Source organism: Psammomys obesus, unplaced genomic scaffold (genome assembly GCF_907164565.1).
Source record: "Psammomys obesus unplaced genomic scaffold, mPsaObe1.curated_primary_1811, whole genome shotgun sequence".
NCBI lineage: Eukaryota > Metazoa > Chordata > Mammalia > Rodentia > Muridae > Psammomys > Psammomys obesus.
Genome location: NW_026596069.1, coordinates 1,870,263 through 1,886,830, shown reverse-complemented (window position 1 = coordinate 1,886,830; position 16,568 = coordinate 1,870,263). Strand labels below are relative to the sequence as shown.

At 44.1% G+C, this 16,568-nt stretch overlaps 1 protein-coding gene across 1 annotated transcript in view; it reads left to right on the top strand.

Moving 5' to 3' along the window:
* Positions 1 to 3,939: 3,939 nt before the first annotated feature.
* The window catches only part of Kdm3b (lysine demethylase 3B), a 62,258-nt gene continuing 49,629 nt past the window's right edge, over positions 3,940 to 16,568 (top strand). The window contains exon 1 of the mRNA XM_055625801.1: positions 3,940 to 4,206. Coding sequence (XP_055481776.1) covers positions 4,015 to 4,206 — 192 coding nt within the window. The 5' untranslated portion in view covers positions 3,940 to 4,014. The remainder of the gene's footprint in view (positions 4,207 to 16,568) is intronic.

The window sequence follows — 16,568 nt, the reverse complement described above, 5'->3', positions numbered from 1 at the left end:
TAAGGGCCTAAGAGAGGCTCTCTTGAGAATCCAGGGAAACTGAGCCCAGGAGTTATCCTAGGTTTCATCTTTCCCTGGTCTCTCTCTTTGGTCCATAATTTCCCTGGTGCCAGCTTCTTTTCCACCTGGGGCATCCTCATCCCTGGGCTCTCTGCTGCAGATGGCAGTGCCAGCCTCCAGTAGGTCACTGGCAATGCCAATGGGGTCTCTCTGTGAGCCCTAAGTTTAAGTGAAGGCAGGGATTCTGCCTCCACCCTGGCTTTCCTGAAGCCTTTAGGTCACTACCCTTAGGAAAGGAGGCCTACAATTGTCATATTTTGATTCCATTACTTTAAGTCTGGAATGTTAAACTAGGCAGAACTATCATCTTGCTTCCCAGTTTAAATGCCTCTGGCCCTGGAACAAGCCTTTTCAAGACGTGAATCATTTGCTTTACACAATAGATCTGTTCCAACAGTTCTGTGTAAAGCAAACGCTATTTTTTAATGCATTTGGACTGCTGACCATTTAAAAGCAGCCTCTGATTGCTTCTTTTGTAAAGCAACCTCCCTCTACTTTAGCCAGTCTCATGATTTGGGTTTTCACATATTGGGCTTACCCAGAGTGGAGCACACCTCCGGGGCTTGTGGCTGCTGCTGTGTAGACGTCTGCATCTGTGCTGCGTGTGTAGTGTGGCTGGCCAGTAGGTGAGTATTACTGCGTGTGTGAGTGAAGCCGCTCCCAGGCTGATGCTCTCCTCCTGTGCCCGGTGACTGCCCAATGGCAGCCCCTGCTGCCCCTCATCCCACCTGCTGCCAAAGTCCCTGTGCTAATGGGATTACAGAAACAAAATGTGGAAAAAAATTTTTCGTAAACTTTGTTTTATATTAAAAAATCCATAAGTTTGTGTGTGTTTAAACATGAGGTTCTGCCTCTGTGGCTGTGTTTGAAAAAATAAAGTTTTATTAGAATAATCCATTTTCCCAAGCAACCTTGTGTACTATAGTGTCTTTTTCTTTTAAGCGCACACACATACACAGAGAGAGAGAGGGGAAGAAAGAAGTCCACCTAACTTGCTAGTCCCTTTAAGGCATGGTCAGGCCATTCCAGAAGGGCAGTACCTGGTTGCTAGACCCTTCTATGATCAGACCCTGTTGCCTGGGATTCTGTCAGTATTGGCTTGGTCCCGGTTTCCTGATTTATGTGTCTCTTTCCTGATAACACTCTTTTTTTTCCAGCTGGTTAAAGTCAAGTACTCATACATTCCAGTTCCCTGAGATATGCTTCATGGTACAGTATAGTTAGAAACTTGACGGGGTTGATTCATACGCTTTGGATGGTGGGAGAAGACAGAAAGGAATCTCTATAAGAGTTTTCAAAGTTAATAAAATGTAACTAATAATAAAAATTAAAAGTTTTCATATGCTAATATGTTGGAGAGATGGAGATTTAGTCATCAGAATTCAGATGCCAAAGACCTGGGTAACTTCTCCATCTTAAAAATCTTGTTTGCAAAATTATGCTAACAGCAAAACTCCTTTGTCCTAGAAAAGGACATGTTCCCTAATGGCTTCTGCTGTTTCCTGAAAAAAGTGTTGCTTAAGTCTTGACTTTCCTATTCCACCCTTCTTATGTTAACATTTTTCTAATGTGTATGGATGAACTACAGCTTAGAGAGCCATGTAAGGGCCTCTGCCCATAAGTTTAGCCTTTCTTTACCAGGCTGCAGGAAGACTCAAGTTGCTTCGCTTATGTCCTACTTTCCTGAGTCAAATATGTGGTTCTCATCTTGGAATACCAATGAAGTGTGCAGAGCAGGATTGGCCAGGCTCCCCGGAGCAGGAACCTTTGGATGAAATTATACTCTAGAGAGTAGAAGTTGCCACCTGCCCTGGAAACAAAGGAGGGGTTAACTGAAATGCCATTGCCATTGCCCTTTGTTTTGTTTGTTTTTTACTTTTAGTTTTATAGTTGGTTTTTAAAGGTTTTGTGTGTGTGTGTGTGCACGCATGTGCATGTGTGTGGTACTGGGGGGAAAATCTTGTACACAGGTGAATATTCTCTCCACTATATCCCCAATTTCATGGTTCTGTTTTTCTGTTAATTTTCTGTTAGGTCAGATGTGTTAAACAGTTTCATTGCTGAAGTCTCTTATAGGAAAGAAATGTAAATTTTATGACAGGGATTGTTTTATTCAGTGTAGTGGCCTCAGCTGTTAAAAGTATATTTTATTTGATGTAATGACCTGCTCATAGGCTTACTGCCTCCATCTGCTAACCTAGGCCTAGTCCTGTCTAGCCTCCATGCAGTCTCATCTAGGCCTAAATGTTTTCAGCCTCTGAGATTTACTGCTGAATAAGCTCATCCTTTTCAGTTCTTTCTGAACTCTGGCTGGCTGGTTCAACTCAACTATCTGACTCAAAATGCCTCTCCAAGCTGACTGATTCAAACTGGCTTCTCTCAGGTTCTGACTGAATTGCTCTGTTTGACCTTACTAACTTTGGCAACATGTTCTAATCTTTTGGCCCCTTCTCATTCTCTAGTTTGTTGTGTCTTCACCTGTGCCTATCTTTTTTATCTCTGCAACCTGTCTCTGTACAATTGTCCTGGTAAAACTTGCTTGTCTCCTTTCTCTCCCTCTGTGCTGGCTTCTTTTTTCCTATCTCTTCTGGTGAGAGTCTCCTATCTGTAGCCCATTCTGTTCTCTGATTTGTCACTTTATCTTTTCCCTCATTTAGACATCACTTTCCAACATCCAGTGCTTCCTACTGCAAACTTAACTTTACCTTTACTGTTTGGGATTAAAGGTACATCCTAAGGGTGTGTCTTTATTCCAGCCACAGTGATTAAAGGTGTGTAGCACATCTGCATTCCAGCTGGATCACATAGACTAGGTCTACAGATGTGATCCTTTGCAACAGCAGCCATGTTTTCTGGATTAGAATTCCTCTACACTCAACACTTTGGAAATTTCCTGGCATAAACGAAAAAGTACCTCTTTTGTTGGATTAATTTCTCCTTTGCCCACCCCATCCCCAAGTTTAAATATAGTGGTCACTGGTGCTGTTGAAAATCAGCGCTAGGCCGGGCGTGGTGGTGCACAGCTTTATTCCCACCACTCAGAAGGCAGAGGCGGGCAGATCGATAGGAGTTCAAAGCCAGCCTGGTCTACAAAGTCAGGCCAGGATAGCCAAGGTTACACAGAGAAACCCTGTCTCGAAAAAAAAAGAAAAGAAAACTAATATTAGATACTGGGGCAGTGATTATAGCTTCATATTGGGAGGAAAAACCTTCAGTAGCTAATTTTGGTAGAAATGATGCAAGACAGATAGGTGGCTAAATTTTTCAAAAAAAACAGTAACACTGGCCCATTAGAAAAGGGAAGAAGCTCAACGGGTTCAAGGCAGAACACTAAGATGTTAAAAGCCCATTGGTCTTTAGCAATGGAAATCACCATAAGCACACCCAATGGATGTTACTCATTGGCCAATGGGAAAGGAACCTGTCACGTACCGGCCAACTGGGAGTAAATTGTTAATTGGGGTAAATAGTCGTAGGTCAAAAAAAAAACATCTAAGTACCTTGTCTCACCTCCCTACCCTCTTAAAAGTCTTCGGTGTTGTCTGAGGAGAGTAAGCTTAAGCTCCTCAACACCTGAAATGGTACTATTGGGGGAGAGGGGGAAAAGGACCCGCCCACCTCCCCGCCCCCCAGCCAAATTTGCAATTCCCCTCCCGGCCGCAGGGGGCACTGCAGGCCCCGGGGAGGTTGGGGCGGAGCGCTGCGAGGGGCTGAGAGCTGCTGCCCGGCTCCGGAGCGCTGGGGGCGCTGTGCGCGGCCCTGGCTGTGCCTCCGCTCCCGGCCACGGGGGGCGCTGTGCGGCGCCGGTGGTTGGTGGTGGCTGTTGGGGGGGTGGGGGGGAGCGGCGGCCGCGGGTGGTGCGGAGGGAGGCCTTGCGGGTGGATCGGGCGCTTGGCGGCGGAGGTGGTGGGAGGCGGCGGGCGGGCGGGAGCGCGGGTCCGGCCGGCCCTGGCGATGGCGGACGCGGCGGCCTCCCCGGTGGGCAAGCGGCTGTTGCTTCTGTTCGCCGACCCTACGGCCTCAGCTTCGGCCTCGGCCCCCACGGCGGCGGCGGTGAGCGGAGATCCTGGGCCTGCGCTGCGCACTCGAGCCTGGCGGGCCGGCACGGTGCGGGCCATGAGCGGGGCGGTGCCCCAGGACCTAGCGGTGAGTGGCGGCCGAGGCGGGCACGCGAGGCCGGGGCTGCGGGGCCTGTGGGCGGCCTCCCCGGGGGCCTTTGTGAGGGGGCGGCGGGGCGGGGGTGACCCAGTTCCGCGCCCCGGTCTCTCCTGAGCGCCCCCCGCCGGCACCTCGCTGCCCGGGCGCTCGGGCTCCGGCCGGCGTAGCTTCCGCGTCGGGGTGCGCGCCCCAGTTTCTCCTGGGGGGCGGCCGGGGCGCGAGGAGCCGCCGCCGCTGCCTCTAGCCGGCAGGCCCCGCCTCCTGGGCGACCCTGCTCCGCGCCCCCCCTCCACGCCCTCGGAGCGGGCTCCCGAACCCCGGCTCCCCGGGTCCCGCAGAATTCGGCTCGGAGGCCGTCTCGGGGGACTCGCTCCGGGCTCCCTTTCTCCCGGAGCCCGGAGTGCGGCCGGAATGTGGGCAGCGACTGCAGGCACCGAGGCTGCACTTGGAGCTTGGAGCTGCTCGGGCTTTTTTTTTTTTTTTTTTTTTTAATCTGGCACTTACTTCCTCCTTGTTTGAGCGGTGCTCGGCCTGGCGGTCCCCAGAATGGCCAGGTCCGTGGTCTCATTCGAACGCCCATCTTTTGGCGCTTGTAGGTGACAGGAGCTGCTGTAAATCGGCAGCTTTTTGCCAAGTTTGAGGTCTGTGGTAGGAGCCGAAGGAGGCTACTGGGTGGTGCTTTTTGCTTCTAACTCGGCTGCCCCCCTAACCTTGAGAGGGGTTTTGCTTTGAAACTTTGTATTAGGGTTCGGCCACTTGCCTCGGTGTGTTTTATGGTGAAGGTTGTTCGGTGAGAAGTTAGCTAGCGTTCGAGACCGTGAGCTTCTGTATTTTTGTTAAGGTGGCGGCAAAATGCTACCTTTGAGTTTTGTCGAGTCCCTTTAGTTCCGCCTTCTGGTAGCGGCCCTAGCTTCTCTGGTGAGAGAGATAAAGCGATGATAAATGGGGCGGGAAGGGTGTTTTGGAGTTATCTATATTGATCGATAAACCGAAAGTGAATATTCTTGATGAACTTGATTCCATAGACACTTTATTCAAACAGGAATGTATTTTGTGAGATGTAGGATAATGTAGCAGACCAGTGCTGGTTTCCTTCTAGCTCTCTGATAGGCAATATTTGAGGTCTTTTTGTTTTATGACTTGTTCCTGGCTCAACCTTTACCTCTCCTGCCTCAGTTGACTTCCCATGATCATTCTGAAGGGTGTAGAAAGAAGGCTTGTTAGGGTATTTATGAAGCTTTAGTGGAGTGAATTTATAAAAAGATACCGCAAATGTTAGGGTCTCCGGAAGGTGAATAAGATGGGAATTTGACTCTAAATTACTCTCCCTTTGAATGGAAGTGTGGCTTCGTTAGAGACTTTTGTGTCTCAGATTCACTAATTCACCCTTTGAAGCTAAGCTTACCTAAGACTCACCCCTGTGTGTATACTCAGGCATTGTCATTCCAGGCTTCCAGATTGGGTTTTACTTCTCAATTCTTTGAATAGTTGTTTCCACATTTCCTCTTTCAGATGAATTGAGCTGATGAGCTCTGACCTGAAATGGCTACCCATTCCCATTGTTGTTGTTGGTCTTCCCAGAGGGCGGAGGTTTTTGGAGTACACTGATTGCTGGACACCTACTAGGGCTAAATACTTAATAACTTTACCGCGTGGCCAGTGGAAGTGGGTTTTCCAGTTATCTTGGAAAAAAGGAAGGTGTTGTTAACTGTGTTGAGCTCTGGAATGATACAGTGTGACTATGGAAGCAAAGGAACTTTAGGTTTGGAGGATATATTTGTGCCTGTCTTGAACTTATGTTAGAAAAAGTCAGAACAAAACTGTCTTGCAGAACTGTTCTGAATTGCTTTTACATTGAGGTTCTGTTAATGACAGTGACTATCGAGGGACTGGAACTTGCCGTTTTGTTTTCCTTTTTCATTGACGAGAATGCCTTTGGACTCGGCATGTGGACCTTTCCAATTTGCACCACACATTGTAGTAAACACAAGTATCTTCCAATCAAAAGTGTTCTTCCTGTACTCAAGGGTGGAGTTTGCCAGCAGCTGGCCTGTGATTGGGCAGATTTTCTTTCAGTTATGTGTAAGAGGTTTTCAGGCGTGCTTAGTTTTAAAGTAATGCATAGCAGGGCGCCCCCTGTTAAAGATGAGTAATTGAGGGTTGGATGAATGAGTTTCTGAAGTGATTGAAAACACATTTCTCAATTTTAGGCTCCATTAATATCCTCTTTCTAAGTACTTTTTGACCCAGAAATATTTAAGAGTATATGAGTGATCCATTTAATGAACCTGTTTTGATTTCATTACCAATCTCATATGCTGCCTTAAGCTGTGATGTGAAAAACAAAATGAAAATACTCTGTTTCTTGGGAATTTTGTTGATGAGGGTCCTAAGAGTGGGTGTCTTGCCAGTGAACTTCTCTTTGACAAGCAACTACTGATATTTTTTTAGCTTGATACAAAACCCAGTTTTTCTCTGCTTCTCTTGGAATAGTTGCCTTGTCATTCAAAATAACTCTCTTATGTTGAAAAAAAATGTGGCAAGATTATTGGATTTTTGCATTTATCTTATTTACTAATCTAGTTGTACATGTCTGAATTCTTAAGTCACTATTGGTCCATGTAAGCCCCAGAGTCCTTGAGACCATTCCATACATAGGGACAGTAGACACACAAATAAAAATATCGTGGATTTTTCTCTGGGTTGTAAGTAAAACTATTTATGGAATGTCAGAGCTATAGACAGGAGAGCACAACCATTTTTACCCTGCCAGCTTCAATTTACCAAGGAAGAATAGGATTTTTTTCCTGTAAAAAATGGCGTCTACTATATATATATATACATATATATATGTATACACACACACACACACACATATATGAAAACAGAGGTAGGACTGGAACACCATTGTTGGTGTCTGTCTAGCATGCATGAGGCCCTGAGTTCAATTCTCACACTGGAGAAACTGGTGGTGGCATGGTGGGGGATGTGCACCTGTGAAATTCTTCTCTGCAAAGATTTGCTCCTTTTTAAACAATGCTTTCTTACTACGCAGTATCTGCCACCTGCCCTTAAGAACAGACAGACAAAAAAACCCTTATTTTCTGGACATGAGTGTCTTTGCCTGCATGCCTGTAAACGAAGCTTGTGCATGCCTGGTGCCTGAAGAAGGTCAGAAGAGGGTGTGTGACCCCCCTGGAACTGAGTTACAGACAGCTGTGGGCCACCATGTGAATAGTGGGAACAGAACCTGGGTCCTCTGCAAGAGCACCCAGTGCTCCTAACCACTAAGCCATCTCTCCAGCCCTGCATTCCTAGTTGAATGTTAGCTATACTGTGGACATCAACAGCTGTATATATTGTAAACACTTCCCAATTCTCCCCAACCCTCCCAGGGCCTTCCATGTACGAGTGAGTACAGTACCACTGAGCATCCCTCCTGGGTTGTCACCATTTTTGTAACTACTTCATAGTTCATGGAATGGGGGTACCATTATTTAGTAATTTATTTTTTTCTCTTGGTGAACACCTGCATTCAAGTGTCTTCCCCCCCTTGGGGCACTGAATATACTAATCTGTCCTTAGTACACTTGTGTTTTGTTTGTTTGTGATCAGGTTTCATTTTTGTATTTTAGGCATCCAAGACTGAGATTGTCAGGTTGGCTGTGTGTACTTTTATTTCATTAAGTAATGTGTGGACGTTTTCCAGTCACCAACAGTGCTGTACTTCTTGTTTTCCTTCATCTTTACTGTCAATTGATGTCCTCAGTCTTTTACTGTTGCCAGTCTAGGAGGTTAGAAATAACATTTTCATGACTGTTGGTCTTCCAGATATAGTCCCTCCCTCTTTTTCCTCCCTATTTATGCATCATTTGCTCACTTGATAAATGAGCTGTTTTTTCTTCATTTTGAGTTCTTTATATTGTTGTTAACTCTTATTGCTCCTGTAGGATATTGTAATCACTCTTTTTGGTTTTTTGATACAGGGTTTCTCTGTGTGGTCCTGGCTGTCCTGGATATCATTCTGTAGACCAGGCTGGCCTTGAACTCAGAGATCCTGCCTCTGTCTCCCAAGAGAGTGCTGGGATTAAAGATGTCACTTCTTGGTTCAGACTCTCTGTCTCTGGCTGTCTGGCTGTCTGTCTGTCTCTCTCTCTCTCTCTCTCTCTCTCTCTCTCTCTCTCGGAAAGAACTTTCTATGCCTTAAGACTTTCTATTTTTATATTATATTTTTTTAGTCTCTTTTTTTTCCTTTTTAATTTTTGAAACATTTTCACTATATATGTGTCCATGATGTGTTTGGAACTCATTGTGTAGACCAGGCTGGTGAGCTCAAGTGCTAGTTAGTATTCAGGGCCTTCTCCAGCACTCTCTGCTCCCTTTAATCTTTGGGTCTTCTATTTACCTGATAATTTTTTCATTGGATATAATGTAGGTGATCTAATCTATCCTTTCTTTTTTTCTACTGGCTAATCAATTGTGGCACCACCAATTTTATTAACTAAAGGTTTTGTTGTTGTTGCAGCATGGTAGAATTAAATGGTGCTAAAAGTGTAGCAAAGCCTTGTTCTAGCTACCACAGCTGTTCAGTTTTCCAGACTTGCAAAAAGGATTAAAGTGCATCTGCAGGCAGTGTGGTGGCCCAAGCCTGTAATCCCAGCACTCTGGGAGACAGAGGCAGGCAGATCTCTGTGAGTTTGAGGCCAGCCTGGTCTACAAAGAGTCCAGGACAGCCAAGCTGCACAGAGAAACCCTGTCTCTAAATGAATGAATAAATAAATGTGTACCTGCCTTAATGTTTTAACTTTTAATCTTTCATTGCTGTTTCAGGCTAAGAATGGCTCTAAAAATACTTCCTTTGCCATGATTTGAGATATATAATAATTGTAGCATCATTCTGATCTGTCTGACTAGTACCATGTGACTTCTATCTGGCAGTCTTCTATAAGGAATGAAAGTGTATATATCTGCCCCACCCCAAATTTTTTCTTTTTCATGCAGGGTCTCCCTATAGATCCCTGATCTGGAACTTATATGTAGATCAAGCTGGTCTTGAACTCAAAGATACAACACCAGCTTTGGCCTTGCAAGTGTTGGAAATTCAGGTGTGAGTCACTACACTTAGTTTTCAGTTTTAGATAAACTGGGCATGGTGAGCCTGGCACAATGGGGAACACCGTTAATCCCAGTGCTCGGAGAGGCAGAGGCAGATGGGTCTCTGGTCTTCAAAGCAAGCCCAGAACAGCCAGGGCTACACAGAGAAACCCATTCTCAAAAAAACAAAACAAAAAACTGGCACGTGATGCCATGCATGCCTCTTATTCCCAGCATTTTAGAAGACTTTAAAAGCAATGAGATTGTGCTCATCTGATGAGAGCATATACTGCTTAATTGGATCTCTTCTAAGAACACCATAACCTTAACTTCAGACCTACTTTTTTTTTTAAAGGCAAGGTCTCAGTATGTTACTTGATTGTGTAGACCAGAAACTTGATGTGTAGACCATGCTAGTGTAGAGTTCACAGAGATCCACTTGCCTCTGAGTTCTGGGATTAGGAAAAGCGCGACGACGCTTACCTTCTGTTTTTAAAATGCATTTCTTTTGCTTGGTGTGGTGAGTTGCTGTAATTCCAGCAGAGGACTGGGAAGAGAGAAGTCGAGGCCAGTGTGAGCTGCAGTGTGCCAGGGTGCTCTGCCTCTGCATTCCCCTTGTTTCACAGTTGTGCAGCATGCCGGGCCTCATCACACTAACATTAACACTATACAGCAGCTATTTCATCTTCCTGTATTACACACTCAGTCTCCCTTCCTCTTTGGCAGTTGTTTGGTTTGGGACTTTGTTGTAGTTTGTTTTGAGACGGGCTTACTATGAAGTCTTGACTGATCTGGAGTTGACCTGCTTCTGCCTACCCATGCCTGGCTAGGTTTTATTTTTAAAGTCAGAGCCTTGACTGGTCTGCAACTGCGTAGACCAGTCCAGCCTTGGCCTGGTGCTATGCTACCACTCCAAGCTAGAGCTTTCTTCTTAATTGCCCATTTGTTTATCAGGGATTCCTGTCACTAACTCCTCACCTGCCAACCGCTTGTATGAAGCTGTGTGTTCTGCTAGCTTGTTTCGAGGGATTTAGTTTCCCCTTCACAAATAGACCCAAAATGAGAGATAAGAAATGTTTTCGGTTGTTGGTTATTTTAACAACAGCTGTGGTGGGTGGGTGCTTGTAGGCTTTCCTGCTTTAAGGCCCGAGGGACCCTTAACACCTGTTACTCCTCAGTTTTTCTTTGCCTTTGATAGGTTGGTGATTCTTAAGCCCTCCGAAACCCATCATGCCCACTGCTAAAGTATTTTTGACCCTGTCCTCCAGATGAGTAGAGTACATCCCTCCCCAGTTGTGCAGTAGTGACTCAGGTGCTATGGTCTGAGTTTTCCAAGAGCGTCAGCTCCGAAGCTTTAGAGACTTCATGGGTGACGGGCTCTAGGGGACTGACTCACCAACCATGTTCTCTGGAGACTCGCTTGGAGATCTACATGCAAGGTTCTTAATTTACAGTGGAGGATGTACCTAGAGAGATGAGAATCTTCTCATCTGCTCAGTAAGGATCTCTGCCTTGGGAAGAATTAGACAAGGAAAATTGGGTGTGGCCCAGAGATATTTATAGCAAGCAGCCTTCATTTTGTGGTCCTCTGCTTCCCTAGTGCTTTCTGTCCTCCATTGCTTTATTACTGCTCCCTTTTTGAGATAGCCTTGATATATAGCCCCGGTGAAGCCTAAATGATCTTCCCACCTCAGCTTCCTGATTGTTAGGATTGCAGGTATGCACCTGTATGCCCACCTTGGGCTGAAAATTTTCTTTTTATTTTATTTATTTTTATGTTTTTAGCTTTTATATTTTTACCTTTTTTTTTTTTCTTTTCTTGTTTTGAGACACAATCTCTGTATGTAGCCTTGACTGGCTGAACCTCTATATAGACAGGCTGGCCTAGACCTCTCGGAAATCCACCTGCCTTTGCCTTCCAGCCTGTGTGGATTAAAGGTGTGCACTATCACACCCAGCTTTGTTTGTTTGTTTGTTTGTTTGTTTGTTTGTTTGTTTCGGAACTAGCCCAGGCAATGTGATGGTATTTAAAAAGATAATTAAGATAGGCAGAAGAAGGTGGACTTCTGAGTTTTAAGGCCAGCCAAGGCTGCATAACTTAATTGAGACCTTATCTCCAAAAACAAAACAAAAATAAAGAAAAGAAAAGAAAAACAAACAAAAAAACAAAACAAGAAAAAAAGATAACTGGGTGTGATGGTGTGTTCTTTATGACTTCGGCAAAAGAATCAAGTGCAGTCCAGATTTCACTGCAGTGAATTCAGTATCCATGTTGACTTCACTTCCAGGAGAACTATCTGGGGCTAGGGATGTAGACACCATCTCCAACTCCACATAGTTGTGGCATATTACTATAATCCCAGCACCAGGGTGAGGACCAGGTATTTAAAGTCATTCTTAGCTGCAGATCTAGTTGAAGGCCATTCAGGGCTATATGAATCCATGCCTTAAAAATAGAGACAGAAGATATTTTACAAATATATAGATTCTTGGCTGGGTAATTTAACTATGCATATTGTTTCAGTTTCAAATGTTATGGCTTTATCAATAATGTAGTATGAACTTTGAAATTGTATTTTGGAGACAGGGTTTCTCTGTGTAGATCTGGCTGTCCTGGACTCCCTTTGTAGACCAGGATGGCCTCTGCCTCCTGAATGCCAGGATTAAAGGTGTACACCACCATGCTCAGCTTTTTAGGTTAACTGAGTTTAAACTTTTTTTTAAAGATTTATTTATTTATATATAAGGGTCTGTTGGCATTAGTTTTTAAAACGTTTATTTACATTTCTTAAATATTTTTCTCTCTGCTCCACCCCAGTCCCTTCCATCACCCCAACACCAGGTAGGAGAGAGAAAGGGTTAGTGGGAGAGGGGTCACAGTTCTCTTTCTTAGCTGCTTCCTGTTGGTTAGGGTCTTCGGGTTCCTTGGAGGCAGTCCAATCCTCATTTCAGGAGATCTCCAACATGTCTCACAGCAGCAACTAGCAGCAGCAAAGGGGAAGCAGCAGCCGCCTTGTTCTTTCTTGGAGCTCCCACTCTCTGGCCTCTGGCATTTATTCTCTCTCCAGAGTCCTCAGATTTAAACTACCTGCAGCTGGCAAAGAGCTCCTCTCAGAGGCCGCATGAGGCAAAGAGTCCGCAGCCGTGGACCATCTAAATCAGCCCCACATCCCACACCTGGGACCAAAACAAAAATGTGTATCCACAACAAGTGCCTTATTTGCACATATGCCTGCAGGACAAGAGGGCATCAGATCCCATTCTAGATGGGTATGGGCCGCCATGTGGTTGCAGAGATTTAAACTGAGGACTTCTGGAAGAGCAATCACTGAGCCATTTCTCCAGTCCCTAATTTTTTTTTTATTTAAGAATAACAGCATGCATTATTTCTATAAAATAATGAATTTGTCATATTTTCTCTTGTATATAGTTGACTTCAACCATATTCACAAATCATTTTCTTTCTTTCTCTCTTTGTTTCTTTGTTTCTTTTTTTGAGATAGGTTGTCTGTGTAGCTCCAGGTTGTGGGAGCTTTCTGTCCTGCCTCAGACCCCTAAATGCTGAGAGTACAGGCATGTACTACCATCATGTCTTGACAGTGAGAAGTTCTGAGTAGACTTACTTGTATTTAGGATAATTAAGGAATAGTATCACCAAATTATTTATATAAGATTTTTAGTTACATTTTTAGTGTTCTTGTTTTATTTGCAGCAGGGTCTCAACCTAAACTGGTCTGGAACTCCTTATGGAGCCTGGAATTCACAATACTGCTTTAGTTTCCAGAGTGATGCACCTAGAGGGCTTATGGACACATACTACCATGCCCAGTACTTCTTTTTTAAAGCTTATACCAATTTATATTATGATTAGTAAGTAATACAAGCTTGCTTAGGGAATCAGTGTTAATCCTCAAGGCAATCCTTTGAGGCCCTTATTGTTTCTATTTATAGGCAAAGGAAGTGAGGCTCAGAGGCTGAAGTATAAACATGGGGGAGTTGGGGTCTGAATCCTTACCTAATTTCACAGGTCCTCAGAATGCTATACATGTTTTGAGCTTTTATTCAGATTATCACTGTTACACCCACCTACTTTATATTTAATATACTCAGGGTTAGATGGGTATGGAAAGAAACTATAAAGAAAAAAATGTTACTTACTTAAAAGTAGCAGTATGTAGACATGTTTTATCGCCCGCCTTAGCTGTCCACATAGCCTACAGTTTTGTAAAACTGTACAGAATTCACATGTAGAAATAGAAAAGTTAGAGTCAGGACTCTAAGTAATTAATCTTTTATTTCCTTTACTTTCTGACAGGCATTATCACATCCTCTTCTCTCTGATTTCTCAAGTATATTTTACATTCGTATACTCTTACTTTTTTTTTTTTTTCCAACTTATTTCTTTGTAAATGGTCTTTTCTTTTTTTTTTTTTTGGTTTCTCGAGAGACTTTCTCCGTGTAACAAAGCCCTGGCTATTCTGGACTTGCTTTCTAGAGCAGGCTGTCCTTGAACTCATAGAGATCCACCTGCTACCGCCTCCTAAGTGCTGGGATCAAAGTCGTGCACCATCACACCTGACCTGTAAATGGTCTTTCTTACAGTTTCTTCACTCCATTAAAAGTTTTTCTTTTATGCCTAATCCCAAGTTAATTTTTCCCTTTAAAATAAATTACATAAATTAGTGAAAACATTTATTTAATAAAAGGAAACATCTGATAAAAATCAGATGTTATACCTATAAATACTATTCTCAGCCCTAGTTAGAGAAGCCTCTCTGCAATGAACTGCAGGGAATGTAAGATTCATGGCTGCACAAAGTGCTGAGAATAAATGATGATGTTCACCCCAAACAAGACATTTATAACACCCCCTCTGAGGCTCAGAGAACATAGTGGGAGAAGGGACAGACAGAAAGAATATAAGCCTGAAGAGGGAGAAGGGTTGTGAAATAGCATGGAGCCAGGCAAGAGCCAGCCAAGCTTGTGCAATCCTGAACTCACAGGGCCTGCAGATCCCGGCACTTCCACCAGAACAGGCCCAGTCAGCAGTCAGGTGTGGATACAGGAGGGGTCTAGGGGGCGTGTACTCCTCAGGGCTAACTACTTCTTTCCTTATTTACATTTCTTACATCTTTTTCTCTCTGCTCCACTTCAATCCCTTCCATCACCTCAACACCAGGTAGGAGAGAGAAAGGGTTAGTGGGAGAGGGGTCACAGTTCTCTTAGCTGCTTCCTGCTACCCAGGAGGGGCGAGTCATTGCTTTCAGTTGTATACCACTGGTGACCTCACCAGGCTCCGCTAGATTGTGCCAATCCAGAGGTCACACAGCTGGCTCTGGTTAAAATAAACGGGTCACAAAATAAAAATCATGAGTCTGGAAAACAAACTGCTAGGGAGAAGGAGTGTGATAGGGCTGGTCAGGAGATAAAAGAAGATGGGAGAGAGGAGAGAGTAATCAAGCTATGAAATGCCAGAGAACAAACAACTTAAAAACAAATCATATGTGAACCCATTCTGTCCCAGTTCTCCTACAATCGGCAAGTTACTTCTATTCCCATGTCTTGGGATTCATCTTCCCCATCCCACCCCCAGGGTTTCTCTGTGTAGCCTAGGCTGTCTTAGAACTCTCTTTGTAGACCAGGCTGGCCTATAACTCACAGAGACCCACCTGCCCGTACCTCTCAAGCACTGAAGTTAAAGGAATGTACCACCATGCGCTGCTGGAAATCTTTCTTATTAGTCTGTTTGATAGATAGCACTCTTTAAAACTCTTCTTTCTCTGTTTCTGTATTTGGGTTTTTGGAGACAGAGTTTCACTGTGTTGCCCTGGCTGTCTGTAGACCAGACTCCAAGCTGGCCTCAAATTCAGAGATGCACCTGCCCCTGCCGCACCCCACACTCAAAACTCGTCTATATTATTTATTCCATAGTATTTGTTGTATTTTAGTTATCTAATTATAAGTTGCTTTGTCAATTCACATTGATTTTCTGTTATTTTTTTAATTTTTTAATCTTTATTTTATGTGCATTAGGGTAAAGGTGTCAGATCCCTTGCAAAGGGCATTACAGACAGTTGTGAGCTGTCATGGGTGCTGGGAATTGAACCTGGGTCCTTTGAAAGAGCACAAAGTGCTCTTAACTGCTAAATTTAAGGGCTATCTCTCCAGCTCTTAAATTTTATATTATTTACATCCTGAGGTTGACCACCCCCTCCCTCGATTTTCTGTTTAAACTGAGTTTATTTTGCCAGGTGGCATTGTCTTTCCAAAACTTATTTTGTGATGTCTCCCTTGCTAACTTTAAAACTAGAATGATGGTTCTTTGAAGGTCTATGAACAAGGAACATACCCTTAGAATTATCTAGGGACCATGCTTCTTAGCTAGATAGTAAAAGCAAAATGAATAAATAGAACAGTCCATCCATCAAAAATCAGAACAAGTATAAAAATGGAAAAAAAAAAAAGCAATGTGAAAAAGTATAAGCAGAATAAAGCTGAGTGTGCTGGTATATATGCCTGTAATGCCACACTGTGTGAAGAGATGATGGTGTTCAGAGCCTGCCTAAGTAGGTAGTGTAAGGCCAGCTGGGCTATAGTAAGACCATGTCTCAGAACAAAGTCCAGAGTGACACACCAGAGGATGTAGGTGATATCAGCAGCTGGTAATGTAAAGATGTTCAAATGTGTATCAGTAACAAGGGAGGCTGATCCAGGTGGTGATGCACACCTTTAATTCTAGTGCTCAGGAGGCAGAGGCTGGCAGGTAAAGACCAGCCTGCTCTACAGAGAGAGTTCTATGACAGCAAGAGCTACCATGTCTGGGTTTTCTTTTCTTTTTTTTTTTAAAGATTTCTTTGTTATCTATACAGTGTTCTGCCTGCATGTATGCCTGAATGCCAGAAGTGGGCAGAGGGCACCAGATCTCATTTTTGATGGTATGAGCCACCATGTATTTGCTGGGAATTGAACTCGGGACCTCTGGAAGGGCTGCCAGTGTGCCTAACCTCTGAGCCATCTCTCCAGCCCTTTAACTGTTTGTTTGGGCTTCCTTCCTTCCTTCCTTCCTTCCTTCCTTCCTTCCTTTCTTTCTTTTTTTTTTTTTTTTTAATCTTTTTTAAGAGGAGCTACCATGTCTGGGGAAAAAAAGGGAGCTAGAGAAATGGCTCAGGTTAAGAGCTTGTACTGCTCATATAGAGGACCTGAGTTCAGTTCCCAGCACCCATATCAGGCAGCTCACAATTATCTGTGACTCTTGC